This window comes from Chaetura pelagica, unplaced genomic scaffold (genome assembly GCF_000747805.2).
Source record: "Chaetura pelagica isolate M959 unplaced genomic scaffold, ChaPel_1.0 scaffold264, whole genome shotgun sequence".
NCBI classification, from domain to species: Eukaryota; Metazoa; Chordata; class Aves; order Apodiformes; family Apodidae; genus Chaetura; species Chaetura pelagica.
Window position 1 is genome coordinate 1871461 of NW_009953064.1, and position 21595 is coordinate 1893055.

The 21595-nt window shown below is 42.8% G+C and overlaps 1 protein-coding gene across 1 annotated transcript in view; it reads left to right on the top strand.

Moving 5' to 3' along the window:
* Positions 1 to 405: 405 nt before the first annotated feature.
* Positions 406 to 21595, top strand: part of YEATS2 (YEATS domain containing 2) — a 43483-nt gene continuing 22293 nt past the window's right edge. Inside the window, exons 1-13 of the mRNA XM_009996737.1 lie at positions 406 to 505; positions 3469 to 3566; positions 3674 to 3766; positions 6677 to 6919; positions 8767 to 8882; positions 9961 to 10122; positions 10884 to 10995; positions 12474 to 12518; positions 13558 to 13744; positions 15401 to 15640; positions 17512 to 17670; positions 19997 to 20100; positions 21459 to 21566. Of these exons, the coding sequence (XP_009995039.1) occupies positions 406 to 505; positions 3469 to 3566; positions 3674 to 3766; positions 6677 to 6919; positions 8767 to 8882; positions 9961 to 10122; positions 10884 to 10995; positions 12474 to 12518; positions 13558 to 13744; positions 15401 to 15640; positions 17512 to 17670; positions 19997 to 20100; positions 21459 to 21566 (1767 nt within the window). The remainder of the gene's footprint in view (positions 506 to 3468; positions 3567 to 3673; positions 3767 to 6676; positions 6920 to 8766; positions 8883 to 9960; positions 10123 to 10883; positions 10996 to 12473; positions 12519 to 13557; positions 13745 to 15400; positions 15641 to 17511; positions 17671 to 19996; positions 20101 to 21458; positions 21567 to 21595) is intronic.

The following is a 21595-nucleotide window of genomic DNA, read 5'->3' on the forward strand; positions in this document are numbered from 1 at the left end:
GAGCTGCAGGGGCAGTTAACATCTCCTGGGCCCCAGCTCCAGCTTTGCAGCTGTGGGTTAGTCTGTAGCAAGCAGGGAGGGAGGTGTCCCGGCTCTTTTGGGAGCTGCACCGCAGGGCTCCCCATGGGGAGCGGCTGAAGCCTGCCCAGATCACTGTGGGGTGACATTGATGCTTTTATTTTTCCTCTCAGTACAGTAACAGAAGATGTCTGGGATCAAGAGAGTGATTGCAGAGAAGGCAGCTTTGCAGCTGTGGGTTAGTCTGTAGCAAGCAGGGAGGGAGGTGTCCCGGCTCTTTTGGGAGCTGCACCGCAGGGCTCCCCATGGGGAGCGGCTGAAGCCTGCCCAGATCACTGTGGGGTGACATTGATGCTTTTATTTTTCCTCTCAGTACAGTAACAGAAGATGTCTGGGATCAAGAGAGTGATTGCAGAGAAGGACCCCGACTATGAGGAGATCACCATCACACATCCCAGCAAGCGTCACAAAGCAGCCGAACAGTCAGGTGGGCTGTAGGGATCTCCTGGGAGGAGGTAGAAATGCGGTGGATGTGCATGCTGTCTGCAGGCAGGTCAGGGAAGAGCTGGGGTATGAGCTGAGAGGTCAAAGGGCAGGAATTGAGCAAGGGAGCTAGTGATACCTCTGTATAGCCAAATGAAGATGTGATTGTCTGCCATGGAGCCATTCCTGTCTGCTAGCTGAATGGTAAGGATGGTGTGAGGTTGCTGCAGACTTCAGTGCATGATAGCAGCTAGAACACGTGCTCTCCAGGGTCCCAGCTGTGTACTTTGGCTCCTGGTGCTTGCTGAAGCATTTGCCAGTGCATCCTCCCATCAGTTGCCCATGCAGTACTCCAACCTGTGCATCTGTTTGGCAGTTGAAGTCTGCATCCCAAAAGATTGGCCCTTTGTTTACATTTTGGGGGATACAGTTCACAGTACAGCACGGGGGGCAGGGAAGGGGAGAAATCCACGACCCTGCAGTAGGTAGGCTGGCATGTGGAAGATAGTGAATACTTGCAGGAGCAGGCAGATAAAGTGAAATGGAGCAGTGTGGAAGGGTAAGTCAGGGAGAAGGAAGGGGCTTTGACATATGCAAGGAAGGAGGAGGAGCAGATACCAAATTGAAGGAAAGATGGGTAAAGGAGTGGAGAGAGTAGCTGGATGAGTAGGTTTGCATTTGGCACGCTTGAGTATGCTTGTTTTGGGAACCAGTCTGTTGGCAGGGTGCCTGGCACAGGTTACAGTTGTCTCTGGCAAATGAGAATAGAGCTTTTTGCCCCTGGGACAGGGAGTAGGCTCATGATTTTTGCATCTCTCTAGTGAGAGGATTGCGATGGGAGGAGCTGACAAACAGGGAGATGAGAAAACCAAAGCTGGCCTTGGGGTCTGAAGAAGATCAGGAACAGAGGCAGGATGCTGGAGCTGCCAGTTGGAGAGGGACTGATGACAGCTTCGTGGGTGATGTTTTGGAGAGCAGTATCCAGCTGGACAGTTCTGAGGAGGCCGAACTCTTGAGTTGCATGTGTTGCTGGGCAGGTCTTGTTTGCCACATCAGTTGGGGGCTGACCCTGGAGCTGTGCTGGAGCTGGCTGTGGCCAGCTGGCTTGGCCTGCCTGGCTGCCAGAAGTCCCACCCTTGGCTGTGGAGTCCCCAGGACACTGCAGATGAATTTTTTAATCCTCTTCTGAAGCATCTAGTTAACAGACAAAGTCAGGGTTTTGGAAGACTGTCCTTGCCAACGTGAACTTTCTGTTCGTGTGATACCTCCGAATTTGCTTTCTTCCTATTATGGAAGATCTCCATCTTTTGATACAAGAATTCTTTAAGTACACAGATTTCACTAGCATCTTAATTAGGAACTGTGGTTGATGCTAAGCTGGGAAAAATATGAAAACAAAGTACTCTTAAAAGCCTCTGTAATGCAACCACAAATCCCAAGGTGTTTTAATTGTCATAATGCTGGTCAATCAGTCTTGGAAAGAGATGCAGATGTCCCAGTCTGAACTGTATCTCCCACACCTTAATCTATTTAGGTTTTTTTAAAGTGTAGCCCTATATGTGAATTTCCTAGGTGTGGTGTTGGTAGTTTGAGGAAAATTATATCCCTCTGTATTTTAATTTTGCATTACTTGTACAGATTCAACCATAATTCTCTTCTCATATAGGCTTGAACTTTTCTGGTCCTAGAATATATAGACACACAGTTATCTGGATATAAGCAGAAATATTTAGGGATATCCCTGTTGCATATAGAAGCATCAATTGCCTTACTCCTGCGGTAGGTGCCTGACCAGACAGTAAAATTACATATGCTAGCTGGAGACATATCAGCTAAGTTTTGACTTGCTTTTGATTTCTTTACTCTTTCTGTTGGCAGATTAGAAACATTATGTACTCTTCAGTAAAAGAAACACTTCCCCTGGAGCTCAAAACAAAGTCTTGGTGCTGTGCTCTCCTATTCCACATAGAAACAAAGTGAGATTTTTTTCAGAGGAAGCCAGACTATTTGTCTCATCTGCTTTGTAATGGGGTCACTGTACTTCTGACACACTGGAGGACGTTTTCCAGGCTTTCTTCTAGAAGTTCAATTGCTGATTTTCAAACTTCATAAAAACAGACCTTGCTTGAACCCCATTGATACAATGGAGGTGACTTAAAGGAAGGGCAATATTAAATCTACAGTAGGTGTAGAGCAAAAAGAATTGTTCTTCCTATGTTTATACATGTTATAGAAAAACACAACAAGATGCCAATTTAGTTCTTAGACACTAATTTGCCACAAGGCATTAACAGAGTTTGAAATACTAAACTCTGTGCTTTCCACCAAGGTCATTAAACTCCTGATGAAAGGCTGACATTTTTTTTACTGCTGTGCTGGAAGAGGATTTTGTAAGAGGTAGACCAGCTTTCAATAATGTAGTTTCCTTTGTGGGTAATAAAAGGCTTGTAGGCACTCCAGAGGAGGCTGCACTCCCTCCCAGTGCTGAACACATGAAGTATTAGTTTGCCTTATTATTGCTGCATGATGTGGTATAAATTTCCTGGATATGAATCAGGCCAGAGAGAGTAGAAAAATGTTCGTGGTGTTCCAGCATACTCCTGCACAATCACAGCGGTAGCTACACTTGGCTGTGGCACATCTTGAGTTTTCCTTTTGCTGTTTACAGCTTTACCAAGACAGAATTAAACAAACCTGGCCCTGTTCTTCTGTTATTTGTCATCTCAGACCTAAACAGGAAAAAAACAGCTAGCCACATAAGCCAGCTTTTAAAGACACATGTGGTTTTTGTTAAGTCAGATTATTTTGCAGAAAAGTGATCCTTCCCTTTTTTCTGTGGGTGCTGGACTTACTATCCCCTTCATTTCTCACTCCATGATGATTTCTGATCTTTGTGCTTGCAAACAAAGCCTTGTAATAGAAGTATAAATACTTCCTTTTTTATTTTCCATGTGTGGCCTTGTACAGCTCGAGAAGTTGCTGTGCAGAAGATTGAGACAATTATAAAAGAGCAGTTTGCCGTCGAAATGAAGAGTAAAGAACATGAAATTGAAGTTATAGATCAGGTATAAAGGTTTTGTTCTTAAAAATACCTAAGATCCTGATGTATCAGGGCTCAGGGGGATTGCTGCAGTGGTTGTCAGTCACTCTTAGTTACCTCTTCTCTTTGCAGCGCCTGATTGAAGCGAGAAGGATGATGGATAAGCTGCGTGCCTGCATTGTGGCTAACTACTATGCATCTGCTGGGCTCCTTAAAGCTGGAGAGGTAAGAGTTACTTTGGGAATAATAAGACTTCAGGGAATATTTACAAAGGAAGATGTGTAGTTTGCTGGTTATTGGCTGTGAGATGTGATTTTTCTGAAATGCTGGAATATGAAATGCAGATCAGGTGGCAATGGGAGAGGAAATGAGTCTTTAAGGAGCAGTTGAGAGGTTACTCAGCAGCCCTTGGTTCTGGCTTCTGAAATACTGTTTGTTTGTTGTTGTTTTTTTCTTCAGTTCTTGCATGAGAACACCTTGCTTCTCACACACTGCACACCTTGTCTTTGTAAAGACCTGAAAAGTGGGGAACATGTTTTCCTATTTCACAGGACAGTAGAAGCAGATGGATTTTGGAACTTCTCACGGAAAAATAAAATAAAGATTTCTTTAGGCTCGGGCAGTGCCATGAAACCATCCTGCCTTTATTCTGGCAGGCAGTCGGTTAATGGCTCAGTGAACAGCCTGATGGCAGCAGAAAAGCAGGGGGTAAATCAGGGGTATATCACAGAATAAAAAAATCACAAGGAGATTAAAAAAACCACAAACTTTATTGGTTAAACTCTGGTTTAACCTTAATGGGCTGGCAATTGCAGGGTGTTCATGATTCTTGCAGACTTACAGTTGTCTGGTAGTTCACTACTGTGTAGGTTTTTGGTTGCCATATTTTCGATCCAGGAAGTTGATCTCATTTCCAGTAAAGATCTGAGCTGATTTTTGAAAGCTGTAGGTGGGTGCTGAAAACCTGGGTTTTACTCTAGTCCCATGGGAATTTATTTTCCAAGCAATGGCTCACACTGCTCTTGATTTTCCTGTAGTATTTTTCAGAAGACTTGGAGTGGGGTAAAAACAAAAAGGCCCAGCTTATTTTTTTCCTCATTGAACTTGAGTTCAGCAAATGGAGTTGAAAAAGGTTATGGTAATTACGGGAGGCTTGGAGATCCCTTTCTGCTGTGTTTTTCATGTAGGTGGCTGAAGAAACTGAGCTAGGTTCTGATCTTTGGAAATACTTTTATCCAATGTCATCATGTGTCAGAAATAAGTGTCCTGTCCCCTGTTCTTTATGTGTTCTGCCATGCAGGGTATTTGTTTTTGCCTTGCTGATTTTCACACTTTCCAGAAATAACAACAGTTGTAATTATTTCAAAGAATTTACAAAGCTTACCGGTGCATTCTTGCATTGTTTACTTTTCCTGTAGTTTTTATGAGCTTATGGCTGGTGTAGCTGTATCTTCGACTGCATTTTTAATTTTTTCTAAAAGGCCCAATTTGCATGCAGGCTGAATCAGTTCTCTTTTTATTTTGAAATTGCTGCTGTTTTCAGTTTTCTTTGCTGTCTATTTTAAATGTGTGGTTATTGTATGTTTGACTCAGCAGTGAATGATTTTCTTGTTTCTGCTGCTGGTAGAAGGGGAATCTTTGTAGTTTAATTCAGAACTTATAGGAAGATGATTTGCAAATTCCTAGCTTGTTTTAATAAACAGTTCTTCAATCCATTGCTGCTGGGTTTTTAGGCTTATGATTCTGTGTTATTATGGTTTATTATATATTCCCACAAATCAGTGAACAAGGTGTTGGCCATTTTACTTGACTGGAGGTTAAAAAAACCCAGCCAAACAAGGGGTGCTTGGTGGTGGTTTGATTTAGTTCTTGGTGGTTTTGGTTATGTTGTGTGCTTCCCTGCTGTTGGATATGTGGATGTAACTCTCTGAAGTGGGTAGTGGAGAGTTGGTAATGGCTTTGCTCATGTAACTACTGGGCAATTGGAAGGAAAGCTCTCAAATGAACCTTTACAGTCCAAGGTGGGACGATGTTCAACTCCACTCCTGCTGCTGCCTCTCAAGGGCAGTTCTGCTGCTCTGCAGTGGTGCTGGTGTTTGTCTCCATGCCACCTTCTCCTTTGGCAGACTTTGGAATCAGGGAATTTATGTGGATTAAAAATATCCCTGCAAAGAACAAATCCCGAATCAGTGTCTTGATTTGTCTTCCTTTGTGACTGGTCCCCTCCCCATGAATAACTGTGCCAGCCTGGCTGATCTGGGTGAAGGGATTCCAGGAAGAAGAGAGCCTCTTTCTGCTGGTACTGCCTGCAAGAAGAGCTATCACTGCAGCTCTGGTGTGAGCCTGTCTATCAGCACTCTGCTGACTTGATTCATCATTAAATCAAGGTGACAGGGAGGACTGCTGGCTGGGAGGAGAAGTGGCCAAGGGACACTTGCTTTGAGTGATGGGTGTTTTTCTTGCTACTTCTGACGTTAAAAGCAAACGGAGGGAAAAAAAAAGTCGTATGTCAGAGTAATGAAAAAAGCAAAAGAGATTTAAACAGTCCTGAACCTGGTCCTCCCCCTTGCAGGTTTAGGAGGATCTAAGATTAGCTCTAAGGTATCTGTTTTGAGAGAAGTTTGCAAGCATGCGTAAGCACATTATTCTTTATCCTCTGTTCAGCTTTGGGAGCAGACAGAGTGCTAATACATGTAGCTTGCCTCAGAGGCATTGACCAGACTGCCAGTTAGGATCAAAACTAAAGAGCCTGATGCTTTTACATACTCTGCTTGCCTGCAATAATTGGGTAATTGTAGCCTTTCTGTGTGTCTGGTGAAAAAGGTGTCTGCACTGGAAGGGAACACGTTATTTTCAAAGGAACATTGTAGGTATTTGAATAGGCTGCAGTCCTCCTTTCCAAACCAGGTGGGTTTCTGAGATCAGAAAGTTGAAGGAACAGATTGAGTTTGGGATTTAGTTTCTGTAGAATGTTTTTTAGCTTTTATCTTTTGTGGGCTGTGCTTTTCTTGCAGGGCAGCTGATTAAATATTTGCTCTTTCTTTGTATGTTGACTTTTTCTCTTCTGGTGCAGCTTTGTTTTTATATGGGCTGCAGGGAAACAGTGACCAGATCTGCTTGACCTCTTTGTTGCAGGGGACCAGGTCATGTGATGCAACGATTGTTAATCACCCTTCAATCAAGAAATTCTTGGAATCGCCCTCTAGATCCTCATCTCCAGCTAACCAGGGATCGGACACTCCATCTGCCAACCACTCCGAGAGCGACTCGCTCTCTCAGCACAATGACTTCCTGCTGGACAAAGACAATGGCAGCTTGGATGCAGATGAGCGGCTGATGAACAGCCTGGACCAGAGACAGAGCAGAAATACTGGCCGGGTAAAGTAAAACTCAGGTGGTGATCAAGTTGTCAGAGGTGTGTGCTCTGTCTGGACTCAGTGCTGGCACCAGGAGCTCTTCAAGTTTACACCCACCTTGCTGAAGATCTGTTTCTCCCTCTCTCCAACTGCATGCTTCCTCCCTCTCAGCCTGGTTTTGCTGTAAGGCTAACCAAAGTGTATATAACTTGGGTGACTCCTCTTAACTCAGTCTTGCCCAACAGAGAGGTCCTCCAGGCATCAGTGATGGTGTTCATGTTAGCACAGCAATCTGCTGCTCTCTCAGTTGGTGGCCTCTGGGGAAGGAGGTGTTTCACTGCTTGAGCAAAGAGTTTTGCTGTCCAGATGAAAGTCAGGTCAGGAAGGGAAGAGTCTGGAGAGAAGAGCAAGATGTGTTATTCCCAGCAGTGCTTTTAAGAAGTAATGCTGCTGCCTGGCCCTGGGTGCCTATGGGGACTGCATTGCTTGGAATGGTTGAACCACTGGAGGTTAGGGTTTTGCCTCCTCAGCAGTCTGTGGTGAAAACACAGTGACAGCAGGGGATGAGCTCACCCTGGGAGTGTGAGCTGTAGAGCCTGGATGCACAGCTTGAGTTGTTTTTCTCTTGGTGATACTACTTGCTGTTGTGCTAATATCACTGCTTAACTGAGCCAAACTGACGTAGGTTAAAAGGATGTTCTTTCATTGTTCCTCCATACTTTTTTCTGGGTTATTTTTGACGTGGACACATTCCCTGTATGGCTTGTGTGCAGCTACAGAAATGCTTCCTCTGTCAGCTGTGCTTGTCTTGTTGCATATGACTGCATTCTGCAGCGGGACAAGTTACAATAACATGGGGCAGAAAGCAGTGATTCTGCCTCCACTGAGCAGCATGACACCCTTGATAACAGGGCTGCAGTTTGTCAAAACCCTGCCTGGGATCTGTAGCAGAAGGCAGATAAACAATATAAAATGTGGACACACCTATATTGTAAACCACCAGGCCAGTGTAACTTGGTTTTGCACTGTGGCAGTCATGGAGCACTTGTATTGCTTGTGGGAAGCTGCAGCACCAGCTCTATTGTTCACAAGAGGGTGACAGTCCCTTATTCTCTGGACAGTTGCTTTATCCAACAGAGTGGTAGAAAGACCCCTCCTCATTCCTATGCCAATGACAGGGCAGTCTGCACTGGCACTGTGGACAATCGTGTAATCATTTCACCAGGCAGTCTTGGCCACTACTTAATAGCTGAGGCTGTGTTATAAAGTTGCTTAGGCTTGATTTGTCATGCCCAAGTACTGCAATGGGTTTGTAGGCTTATCTACATGTCAGTGATGTGGTATGGCTGACTGCTATCCATGTCGAATTGGAGTTGAAATCTTATCTCAAGCCCAGCCTTGGTTCTTCACTGCGAAGCAATACTGGAGTCCCTCAAAGCAGCAGAGACTAGGAATGAGAAATATTTAGGTTTTCAGAAGCCACTCGTGGGAGATTGACCTTTGTTTCCGATTAGGGACCACCATGGTTCTACTCTAGCTGTGCTAGAGTTTTTTCAGATAGTGCAGTGTCAGTGCTTCTGAAACCCAAGCTGAAAGCATGGCTCAGATCCATGGTATGTCACATAATGTGTGCTCAGTTAAGCCATGCAGTGTGCACTTGGCTGGGGAGGATGAAATTGTTGCATGCTTGAGCTACTTAAAGGTGCCTAGAAAGCAATTTAAGTATTTTTAGAGATGATTCATTGTTGGCCCCTCATTTAACTGTGCAGATTTACTTTTTTTTAACACCACCTTACTTTTCTAGCACCAAACAAGATGATGTTTAAGGGGAACGTTTTTTTGTTTGCCTTTTTCTTCCCACACCCTCAGGACAGTTCAGGTGTTTCAAGCTCTCAGAAAGCAGGACAACGAAGTGCTGGACTGTCAAGCGATGAAACTTCACGGCTTTATGTGAAGAAAACGATTGTGGTTGGCAACGTCTCCAAGTTAGTATCCAGAGTCTGGGGAATGATCCTTTGTTTCAGGTTTAAATTGAATATGAGGTTAAAATTAGGAGATAAAATTGCTAGGCAGTCACAGTATGAGGCATAGCCCTTGAGTAATCTCTGTACTCAGGGCTGCCCTCCTGAAGTGTCTACTTGAGTTCCTTTGTGTTGTAGTAGTTGTTTGATTTCTGTATATATATGGAGGTTTTAAGATGTGTTTCTCTCAAGGGGAGTCCTTCAGCCTTTTCTGAACAGTTAGAAGTCCCAAGTTTTTCCATGAAAATTTGGGAAAGCAAGTTGTCCTAGTGGCTAATTCCATGTGTCCGTAGGGGCAAAGGGTTTTTTTTAAACAAACAACAAACCACTAGAATGAGGAAAACTTTGAAGGTCCAGCATAGTCTGAAGAAATTAATACAATTTTTATTTATAATTATTTTCCCAAGTTTTAAGGCAGGTAAATGCACATAACTTTTTAACTTTGAGGAGATTGTGAAGAAAGGCATTTATTTTAGGAAACTGTGGACAAGTCCAGGTTTCAAGTCTTGGCCCCTGCACTACTCAAGTCAGTGTTTTCCTCTTGCATAGAAAGCATCAAGCATTTGCTGAGTCCAAGCCTGGAGCCAGTACCAAGTATTGACTATGAAGTTTCTTAAACATTTATAAGAGGAATTGTTATTTTTATTTATGGTAGCAGAGTTGCTGAGGTTGTGTTTTGGTGTGGTTTTCTTTCCTGATTTCTGAGAATAAGATGGGGAAAGGGATTTGACAGTGGTAGAATGTTAAAATTAAGTCTCCCTAATTAAGAGCCAAATGTTTAAATGGATGAATTTCCTATGAGAGTTATCCACTAAAAAAGAGAGAAAATATTGTAGAAGCATAGAGTAGATTATGGGACCTGTATCTGTTTCTGGATGATTTGTCAGGGTAAGTAATAATGAGTAGAACTGTACGGGAGGCAGGGTTCATATAGGAATTTTACCATCCTCAGTGCTTTTTACTAATCTTTCTCAAAATACTTTTTGTGGTATTTAACAATTTGGGATTTTTACCTTGTTTTGTTTTTTCATTTCTTTGCCAGGTACATTCCCCCTGACAAGAGAGAAGAAAATGATCAGTCAACCCATAAATGGATGGTGTATGTCCGAGGCTCTCGGAGAGAACCTAGCATCAATCATTTTGTCAAGAAAGTTTGGTTCTTCCTCCATCCCAGTTACAAACCTAATGACCTGGTAGAAGTGAGGTAATAAGGAGTTATTCCAGTCTTTATGCTTCTCAGGCTCTAAGGGCCAGGTTTCTTAGAAAGTTATCAACTTCTTTTCCTAGCTAAATATTCCATGTCTGTCGGCTTGGCTTGACTTGCTCCTAAATAATAGCAAGAATAAATTCACTTTTATGTAGCAAACATACCAAACAGTTTTGAGGTTTTTTACTTCCTACTGAGAAAAATTATTTTCTGATTGCATTTCATGTTATTTGTGCTAGTTTGTCTGTCTCCTGTATTCGTTACACTTTCTGCTCTGCAGGTTAGACTTCTCTTGCTGAAAGAGGTGTTTTCTACCTCCCATCCATTCCAGTGTGTAATAGAACGAGCAGTCTTAGAAAGCTGTTTTGTACATAGTTTTAATGATACAGGTGAATTTGGGCAAGAAATTTTAGCCCTCTCCCAAATATTTATCCAAAGTGTCTTTGGAAAAAAGAAAAAAGGCTGTGTAATGCCAAGTGAAAAACCTTTGTTTCAAAAAAACCCAAGTCAGCTCCTAGAACACAACTGCAAGGTGAGTTTTCAATGCAACATTTTGCAATCACTTTCTGCTATTCCCTATCTAGTAGCAAGAAGGTAGACCCTTCATTTCTGTGATTGCATTTTCTTTTTGGTGAACAGCAGGCCTGAAGATAGCTTTAGTTGTCAGCTAGAAATGCAATCTTTGGCTTTCTGAAAATGTGGAAGGTGAAAGCTACACCACTTCTGCATCCAGAATGCGAATCACCATTTGTTTCCAGAGAACCTCCTTTCCACCTGACCAGAAGAGGCTGGGGAGAATTTCCTGTCAGAGTCCAGATACACTTCAAAGATAGCCAGAACAAGAGGATCGATATCATACACAATTTGAAGGTATTTGAACAAAATATTTGAGAGAAAGACAATGAAATAAGCTTCCCTGCATCACCTAGAAGAGGATCCTCTTGTGTTGGTGCTTCTGCCTCTATGTTGTGTGTATGTCCTACTGGTTATTTGCAGATGAATGGTTGAGTTGGAGAATCGAAAAAGACCCAGGAAAGCCTCTTACCTTGGCTATATTGGAATCCATGCAGTAGTGAAGGAACACAGCCTTGCAGGAGCTGGAACTGATTCTGCTCTGAGCAGCAAAGCATTTACCTGTTACAGTGTGAGACTTTTATCGTGCTTTAACTTGACAGGGTACTGCTGGGCTGTCTTTTTATTGGTGAAGTGATTGCTGGATGTGTTCTGTTCCTTCAGCATTTGTACATCTCAGCTGGAGGTTGCATCTGTTGTTAGAGTGGGCAAGGAGAGGCTGAGATTCACAGTTAGTTCCTTGTTCCTTTTGCTTTTTTTTTCAACTCATTCACCTGTCCTGTCACACTCCATAGGATTTATAATATGTAGCAGTCCTAGAAAATGAGGCCATTGCTCTTGTTTTCCTTCTAATTAGTAGTCCCTAGCATTGGTGGAATTAAGTCCTGAGCTGGCTTAGTTTCCTGTTTCTTTGAGCAGTATGATAAATTTTATTTAAGCTCTACCTGCATTAATTAATTTCATGCTAATGTAAATACCTCATTGCAATCTCGAATATAGACAGGGGAGAAGGTGAGAAATGTTCCCCTGGAATTTAGGGTAATTTAATGCAGTTGATAAGTAAAATATATTTGGAGAGAGATAACTTGGGCAGTAATTGATAACAGTATGATGGATGTTGTGCAGTGAAGGAAGCCCAGCCTACAGAAGAAACCTGAACCAGTCTGTGGCACTCAAAAACTCAAAGCACCAAAACTCAGCTGTTCGTGTGCTGAGCCTGTGACTGCTGTGAGGTGACAGGAGTGAGCTGCACCCTCCTCTCTGGCTGTGGCCTGTCTGGCCTGAAACTCTGGGGCACCATGAGCCTGTCAAACCCACTTCTCTCTATAGCTACGTTAGTAGGTGTCTCTGGGATTTTCTTCCTCCTTATCAACTGATGCTCAGTGTGAACAGTTACTTAATAAAAAATTATAGCGTAAACATAGTGTCTCTGCTGGTCAGTTTTAATCTCTGAGTTTTTTCTCAGTACTTCCTTATGTTGACATCAAGAATAAAAAGGATATTTGTCAAAGACTCCTCTTAGACTGAAATAGTATTTCCCTAACAATCTCATTTACCTCAGCTTTTTTGCTCCTTTCTGCTTCAGTGTGAGCCGTGGGTCATTGTTGGCTTTTGTGCAAAAGAGAGGGGACTTTCTGATTCTGTGACCTCAAAGAACTATGTGTCACTGCTCAACTTACCTAGTTTCAACTCCTTTCAAACAAATTGTAATGTAAATTCTAGCTAATATATTGCTTTGCCTGGTTAACATAAATATATTGTGTTGTTTTACCCAGCTGGACAGGACCTACACAGGCCTGCAGACACTTGGTGCAGAAACGGTGAGTCAGCGAGTTATGGGATGGATGTTGTACTTTGATTCCCTTAGGGATATGTAGAAAGAAAAAGATCGATGGATCTAAGCAGGGTCAGACCCATTTGATTTCACAGTTTCTGGAATGTATATTTTGTCTTTTCTTGCATGAAATTACCATGAAACCTTGTCACTATTCATGGCAACAGTCGTTTTTTCCCCTTTTGTGGTTCAGGTGAGACTATTTCTAGCTCTTCTTTCATAAAGAAGTTGTACTACAGTTTTAATTTTATTTATTTGTGGAGCTTCTGGTACAAAATGTCTTGATTTGCATTCTGATGTGCTGCAGATCTCATACATGAAGAATTTAAGTTAAAAGGGATCACCCAAATATCCTGCTGAAATTCTGCAGTATATTAAGTATTTCTAAGTGTCTACATTTTTCAAAATTAATTATCTTAATGGGAAATGCACTGCTAAAAGTTAAAATAATTAATAACTCATAGTTTGCTGTATCTCTAAAGGTTTTTAAAATTATTTTCCTCTTACTGTACTGTATGGTGCAAATGGAATTTTTTATGGTGAAATTGCATTACTTCAGCTTTTCAGTCTGTGGAGGAAATATTAATATGAAATGTCTACTGTGATTAAAGAACACTTTTGAAGAGCAGATAATGTGATGTGCTTCTCAAGGCCTTATCAAAAAAGGCAGAAGAGGCAAGCTACAGTTTTGTGCCTGTCCCTAAGGGAATATGCAGTCCCTTTCTTAGTGGGTGCTTGGAGTTGTGCTCTGTATTCCTTCCAGTGTTCACTATTCTGATTTCCCCACAGACTGAGAGATTTGGCTTTTTTTACCAGGGGGGTTAAATGTTGCGAGATTTCTCTCTTAGCTGAGATGCTGCTAGACCTCTGGAAAGTCTCCCTGAAACGAATGGAAATGTTATGCACAGATGTGGGGAGGACCTAGAGAGGTTTCTAGACATTAAATAATAAGAAAAGACATAGTTGTTTTCACTTTTTGCCTTGCTACCAAATACTGATGTTGTCCTTTCTCATACTAATGGAAGGTAGTGGATGTGGAGCTGCATAGGCATTCCCTTGGCGAGGAGTATCTCTTTTCCCAGTCTTCAGAATCTGACCTGTCTGATGTTCCTACATCTTTACCTCTGCCACTGAGTATCCCAGCACCAGTGACAGCTTCTTCTCCAATTAAACAGTTGAGGGACTCCAGCCCAGATGCTTCTGTGGACAAAGGTAAAGCGAATGGGTGCTGGTGAAATTTGAGGTCTTGAATCTTCAGCTCTCCTAGATACCTCCTTTTCATTGCTGTTGTGCTACCTGCTCCTTGCTCACCCTGGATGGTCGTTTTCCTCAGTGTACTCTGAAATGTAATTCAGAAGTTGTTATGTTTTATTTGGACTTTGGGTTTGTTTTTATTTATAATCTGGAGTTTGTTGAGCAGGTTTTGTTTTGCTAAATGTAGTGAATATGGAGCTGAGTGCAGCAGGTGCAGTTGGAAAACAGGTTGTTGAGTAGCACTTGTAGTTTTGTTCTTGGCAGAGGGTGTTTTAGGTTTCTGGATGTTTTGGGGACTCTCCATACATTTAAGGAATTGGTCTAGTGATGTGTTCAGTTATATACACGGGTGTCAAATGTGAGTTGACTGTGGTGGAACAAAAATTACTACCTAGCTAGCTGTGTGTAGAGAATGAAAAAGACATAGTGTATGTTTGTGTGTGGAATGGCATCAGTTCGTGTCATGGTCTTATTCCCACCTCCCCCTGTAGGAACAGGAAATGCAGCAGTTGGTGCCGTGGGATCATTTGAATTTCCTGAAACAAGCTGGTGCTGGCCCCTTGGCCACCCTGTTAAGATTTTTAGCTTGTGTGAAGTAGGAAAATCTGTGCCTCTGTTAGCATTTAGCTTTATTTTCTGAAATATGTGGTGTCAAGGCTTACATGACAGACTGTGGTTAACCGGGCTGAGAAGCAAGGGTGTCTTTTATGGTTTGTACATTTTAGTGTGAAAACTTGCTCTAAATAGCAACTTTTTATTTCGGAATACAGTTGTATGCAACATTGTCTGATGCCTTTCTTGGTTTATCCTCATACTCCTGTGTTGAGGGAATGGCTTTAAGCTGGTACCTTGCATGGGGCACTTCCTGGTGAGTGCTGTGGTGCTGTGTCTGGTGTCCTGGCTCAACAAGAGCGTCTGTCCACTATTCAAATGTGGTGTTTTCTAGTGGCCAGAAAAGGAGAACCAAATTGTAAATGTAACCAAATTGTAAATGTACAGGCTTTTTTATTTGAACAGGAAAATATGCAGCACCTTTAGGTAAGCAGTGCTACAGCTGACAGGAAGGAAATAAACTTGCTCTTTCTTACACTGGCAGGCAGTGACTTCTCTCATCAGCTCCAGGTTAATTGAGCTCCTTCTACATCAGATAAGGTAGATTCCTTAATTCAGGTCAAGAAGTAGTAGGTGGTCTCCTTGTGGTCTTACTCCAAAAAATGCACTTTGAGGTTCTCTGTGAAGGATATTGAGCCTTAGTCTGGTGTCCTAACTGAGGACACTTGAGGCTACCCGCAGCTTTTGATTGATGGAAGAGGAGTTGTTCCAAGAAAATGTGTAAGAAGTGGCTGATCCCTGCCACAGCTCGGTAGGCTGTGCCCAGTAGCATTTTATTATTCTGTTCAGAGACAAATCCAACAGGCTTGTGCAGGAGGAACCCCCTATCCCACTTTCTCCCTGTTCAGCACTGCTCACCAGTTGCTTTTCCTTCCTTCTTTCCTTCCTTCCTTCAAAAGTGTGTTTGTCGTAGCTGAGTTTTTTTTTGTGTAGAGAAGCACAGTAAGGAATTAGATGTCTCAGCCTAAGAACTATTTCTCTTCTTTTCCCTGTTTTAATCAGGATTCCCTGGGAATGCTGAAACCGAAAGACATGCCACGTTTTATTCCCTGCCATCTTCGATAGAACGGACTCCCACCAAGTTAGCCACACAGAAAGTTGCCTTTGGCTCTCATGGAAATTCAGCCTTTCAACCCATTGCAGCTAGCTGTAAAATAGTGCCTCAAGGTCAGAGTCCAAGCCCTGCAGAGTCACCAGGAAAGTCCTTCCAGCCTATCACCATGAGTTGCAAGATTGTATCAGGTGAATGTTAGTTTAATTATCCCAGTGCTTCACCCTGGAAAACAAGAGAGTGAACCAGTTGGACTTGTTTTGTGTCCTTTCCCTGAGTTCCTGCCAGTGTTCGAACATCAGGCAGTCAGATACTCTAGCATAAGGAGCTAAACACACTTCTTAATGTTCAAGGAAAAAAAAATACAAGTGTGAAATGCTTCACATCAGATCAAAAGCAGGACAAGAGCTGTTCTCTCCCTGCTCTTGAATGCTTTTAAGTATGAAAAAGTCTTTAGCTGGACTGCTGCCCACATCTCCCTTGTGGGTAGTTGTATGTGGAAAGAAGTCATTCTTCTCCCTCCCACTTTCAGGCAGCTAGGATGGATTAAGAAGAAAAGTTTCTGATTACTGGGCAGATAATTCTCAATTAAGAGATCAATGCCTCAAATGATCCCTCTTGTACTTGCGATATCTCCTCAGATGGAACAGCTTTGGTCTTCCTCTTCCAAAAGTCCACCCTCTGTTGGATTAAATTGTCAGCTGACTGCAGTGAGCAATGTGATTCTCTTTTGACAGCTTCTGAACCAAACATGGTCAAGGTGCTGTGTACTCATTTCGCTTATAGTCCCTTTCCTGCCTGGGCATGATGCCATCCACTGGATGATGTTTTACATCAGAAAGTTCAAATGTGCAGCTCACCGTATCACGTGTTGTAAAGCTGAAAGATGACCTGTTACATCCCTTCATTTTCTGGTGTTCAGGGTAGAGAGGATGAAACACCAGCTATCAGTGTGTGTGATTTCTGATTATCTGCTCCCAGATATTTTCCCTCAAGTGTGTCTGGTTTGTTGTGGTTTTTTATTATATTTCAATATTGTTCCTTGACATCTTGAAACTGTACTCAGGCTGATATACATATGAATCTCTGCCAAGTGCTTTCTTCTTTCTTAATAAGCTCTTCTTTTGATTTTCTTTTCCCAAGGCGTCCCATAAAGCAAGAATTATAGGGGCCATCCTGTCTTTCTTAAAACCCTTGGACTATTCTCTGTTGAGCTTTGCTATTTAAATGTTTCCCTGCTAAATATTTTTCCAAGGGTTTTGCTGTCTGCTGAGAAGCATCACCTCTTTCAGATTTCAAAAGCAGTTTATAGGACATGGGGATTTTATCTGATCAGCATTTATGTTCCATTTTAATTGGTCAATCACTGCCAAGAAAGCAGATTAACAGGCAGTTGGAGCTTAGCATGCTTGCTGCCCTGTCTTGCCTGTGATCACTTCCTTGCCTGTCCTTTTCTCTGCGTTTCTTGTTAACCTTCTCATCCAGCTTTTTTCTTCTCTGTTTTTTCTTTCTCTTGCTCCTATTACCCAGAAGTTGCACATTTTACAGTTTGCTTTCAAGGGCTTCTGCTGTAGTGAGAGCAGTGAAGAGAGAAGACATCTGTCATGGATGTCTGGTAGCTGCTGTGTCTCACCCACTGCTTGGTTCCTGTCTCTGCATGCCTGTACCATGGGCTTCACAGGGGACAGAGAGCACCTATCCAAGGAGCTCAGCTCTCAGCTCTCTTCCTTCATCTCCTTGGGTGGAGTGGTCTTGGCAGTGAGAATGATTTAGGTAACATCCCTCAGGGGTTCAGGTGGCTTCTCAAAGTCCCTTTGAACCCTGCTTGTCCTGGTAGGCAGAGAATGTCCAGGGTAGGTATAAGACATCATGCTTTATGTGCCTTTTCCTTTCCTTCTGTTTCCTCTTTCCTTCTCCAAGTCCTGTGATCTCACTCAGGCTGCGGAATGCATCCTCAAGAACTGTTCCTTCTTTAACCCATTTTTAAAAGTACTGCTTTTGCTGTATGTTTTATGTTCTTACAACATTTACAAGATAGAAGCATTGGACTTTTTTTCTTAAGGTTCTCCAATATCGACCCCTAGTCCATCTCCGCTACCTCGTACCCCAACCTCCACTCCGGTGCACATGAAGCAAGGCTCTGCTAGTTCAGTCATTAATAATCCGTATATTATTGTGGACAAGCCTGGACAGATGGTTGGAGCAGCAGCCACAAGCACAGGTGTGTAGTGTGATCACAGAAGGCAGTGGCTTAGTCTTACCCATTCAAGTTTATCATTCCTTTAAAATTATTAGTATAACAAAAGTATTTTGGCTGGTGAAGATGGAAAAGTACTCGATGAAGAAAAAGGGGAGGTATTTATGGTTTGCACAACTGGCTTGTGTAACATGGTTAAGGGTATCTCAGACCTTAACATAACTTGCTTTAGGAAGCAGCACGTGGTAAGGCCAAGCGGAATTCACTGAAACCTCTTCAAAGAGAGCCTGTTCTTTGCAAGCAGAAGGAGAAGGGGAAAAAGTAATGTAGAGTGTGGTGCAGAGAGGTGTTTGGGTGAGAACTGTATCATGGATGTGGGCAAAACTCATGGAGAGCTTGCAGTGAGTGACCTGCTGATCAGTCTTGGGTCCCAGTGCACAGGGCTCTACATGTGTTGAAAGGCATAGAACCAGGTTACCAGGAGAAGAGCCATGCTGGTTTTTGTTACTGCACTCAACTTCTAGTTGGTCCAATTCCAGCCACTTTGGATTCCTTTAACTGGTTTCCCTTGGTGCTTCAGTGGTGACATAAGCCAGGGGTGGGACTGAAATACAGGAGATAGGTGATGGGTATGGAAGTCAATTGGTAATATTTGTGTTGGAGCTGGAGGAGAGGTCACTCAGAAGTCACTTATTAGTTGTAATTTGTGGCCAAGAACACTGTCTGTTTAAATGCACACTTGTTTGTGTGTGTGTGTGCTTGCCAGCATCTCAGAAGGATGCTCAGAGCCATGTTGTGAACTGCAGCATCCGTGTAGCACCAATGATTTGCTGGGCATGAAAAATCTGCACTTACTGACAGTTCCTCTGAGGGAACACAGCTGTCGTGTTTATTTTTACTTAATCACAGAGGGAATTGGTAGGGGGAGTATAGTCAAAGCTGTATTTTGTAAGTGTTTTGGGTTTTTTTTGTTAACACTCCAGCTGTTTCTCCAACAGGATGGGTTAGTTGGGGGTTTTCTGCCTTTTTTCTATGCTGTCCTTATGTTACCTCCAGCCTGATTCTGTACTCTGCCCATGTGGTTTGTCATGGTTTGTGTTCTTGTAGTAGAGCTCCGTACATGGAGGGTAGGATTTTAGTAGGTGCACTAGATAGTTTGGACATACAAGTCTTCATACCATTCAAGATGCAGTTTCCAACCACATTAGTGTGATTTAAATGCAGGCTGGCCTTGAAGAAACTGCCTGCTGCCTCTCCCTCCCCTACACTCCTGGTGCTTTCTCTATATCCTGCACGAGTCAAATCAGGTCACTGGCAGAGCAGAAAATTAATACCCTCCTCTCTCCAAGTGGAGCTTTGTGTTCAGATAGCCTCATCACCAGGCCCTGTATGAGGGAGCAAGTGGGAATGTGGAACTGGCTTTTTGGCAGAGCAGCCATGTGGGATTGAGTGCAATGTGATACTACAGACAAAGTCACTCGGGTGGTTTAGGTAAGACTGCAGATCATATGCTCTGTGGAAGCCAGCATTTCCAAAGTACATAAGTTTTTAGAAATGGTTGCTTATTTACTTTTGTATTTAAGTGCAGATTGTAGTACAACTGTATGAAAAACTGTTACTGTGTTTTCGTGTGTATCATTCCTGGCTTTGGCATCTCTTGAACAAGTGAAAGTAACAAGCCAAACCAGCAGCAGTAACAAAACCTCTGCTGAGCAGCAAAGTGTTGTGTACACACTAATAATGCAGGGTAAGTATAACACAACCTCCATCCATCCCAGAGGTCAGGAGAGTGCTGTGGCACATCTATGTTAATTTTGTAAGAGGAATCTTCTACAGACAAAGGACCCTATGTCTTCGATCCTGACTTTTGTTTCTTCCTTTACCCTACTCACTCTGTCTCTTCCTCATGTTATTCCTCACTTTGTCTCACTCCTTCTTTTGCTTTCCTTTTCCTTTCCACACCAGCTTCCTCTGAGCCTCCCCTATGCCAGTGTCTGAGGCTACTGTAGGTTCAGAGGGTGGTAGAGGACATTATATTTGCAGCAGCAACTTCTGACTGGCAGATTACTGCCCTAATTTTACATGTTGGCACCTGTAGACACTATCTTTAGCCACCCACGAAAGTGCCTGACCATTTGCATGCAGCAAACAGAGCTCTGGATGGAGAAGTCCTGGGGCAGGTGGAAATTCAGTGGTGGATTTGTTTTGTGCCCATGCCAGCTCCCACTGATGTACCTCATGGAGAATACATGAAATGAAAAGCCACGTTCTGTGTTAGAATAGGTTTCATGTGCTGAGTGTCACTGCACCCTGGCCCTCACCAACATCTGCTTTGTTTCCTGGTACACAGGGAGCCCAACCAGCAAACTGAGCAGTGTTTGTCAGGCCTCTCATGGAACTGCATCTCCTGTATCAAAGACACATGGGAGCAGCTTTGTCACCTCAGCTGTCAAGGTAATGTTCTCATTAGGTGCGTACTTCCCGTTTAAAATCCAGTTACATATCAAATAGAGCTTTTCAGTATTATAAATTCTCATTTCAGGCAAGTTCTCTTGGCTGTCATTTCATAGGAAGGTTTGCTGTGTCTAACAGATGGAGCCATGAGAGTACATGGTGGTTATACAAGATGATAGTGTCACTTCACGCAGCTTTAATTAGACTTGCCTCAACCTCTGTTAAAGGCACTGCTCTTTTCTAGAAGGAAATAATGGAGGGCTCTGAAATGGCTTACCATTCAGAAAAGCTCTCTGTAGCTGACTTTGATCCTTTTCTCTTTGTTAGTGACAGTATGTGATTAAACCAAAGCTGCCTACCTCAAAACCTTCACTCTGTTCGTTATTTTTGTACAGCAGCTGCTCCTAGCAGCCTGAAAATAGCTCATGTAGTGGTTTTGCAACTGCCTGCATTTAGAAAAATGTTTGTGTAAACAGTGGAGTAACCAAATGGATAAACAAACAGTGATGAATAGAGTTCATGCTTCTGATCTGCAAAGCTCAAAAGGTACAGGCCTGAACTCTCGCATGAAATCTCTCTCACATCCTGTGCTAGGAAGGATATTTCTGCCAGGGAAGTGGTGTCAGTGAGGCTCCTTCTGAGAGCAGCTTGTGGGTGTGCTGCTGAAAACAGGAGCGTTTCCCTGTCTCAAAGTCACAAGAATAGTAATGCAGGATATGCTGGGGAGGAGGCTTGCCAGTCAGCCTGCAGAGGGTAGATCACTTTACATTTGGAGCTGAGATGCTTCCGGTGTCTTTTAGGAAACAGTGTTGAAGATGGCTGTCTGAAACAATTATTTGGGGTAGCATTTTAAGTGTCAGGCATGCAGCTAGATGTTCCATTTTGAGGAGCCTGTCTGCTCAGATGGATTTCAGTTATGTTGAGAAACATTCATTAATCTTTATTTTTCATTGATTTGGAGCAAGTTCTTTCTGAAAAGTTTGTAATGAGTTGAAGTAGGCAAGTGCCATTAGCAATAGTTTAATTCTGTATTTTCAGGGCAAAGTTAAAAACTTAATATATTTTCAAGTTATATATATATGTAAAAAACAGCTCCGTAAACAAAAGTGCATTTTGATTTATGTCTTCAGGTTGGTGGAAAAGCTGTAATTTTATACTTACTGGTGCTGGAGATACAACTTTTCAAACTAAATATGCTTTGTAGGTTGTATTAAGTATGTTGGTCTCCTTTTATGTAAGTGTTGACTGATTTTGGAAATGTCTTATTTGCCTGGCCTGCCCAGATGGTCTGTGCTACTCTTTATCGCATGTTTTATTTATTGTTTTGGACATTTTGTGCCATGTGCTTGTATTTGCAGCAGGAGGATTCTCTGTTTGCCACCATGCCACCTCTTTGTCCCATTGGGAGTCACTCCAAGGTGCAGAGCCCCAAATCGGTCACTGGAGGGCTTGGAGCTTTTACCAAGGTATTCCTCTTGGCTTTTGTGCCATTTCC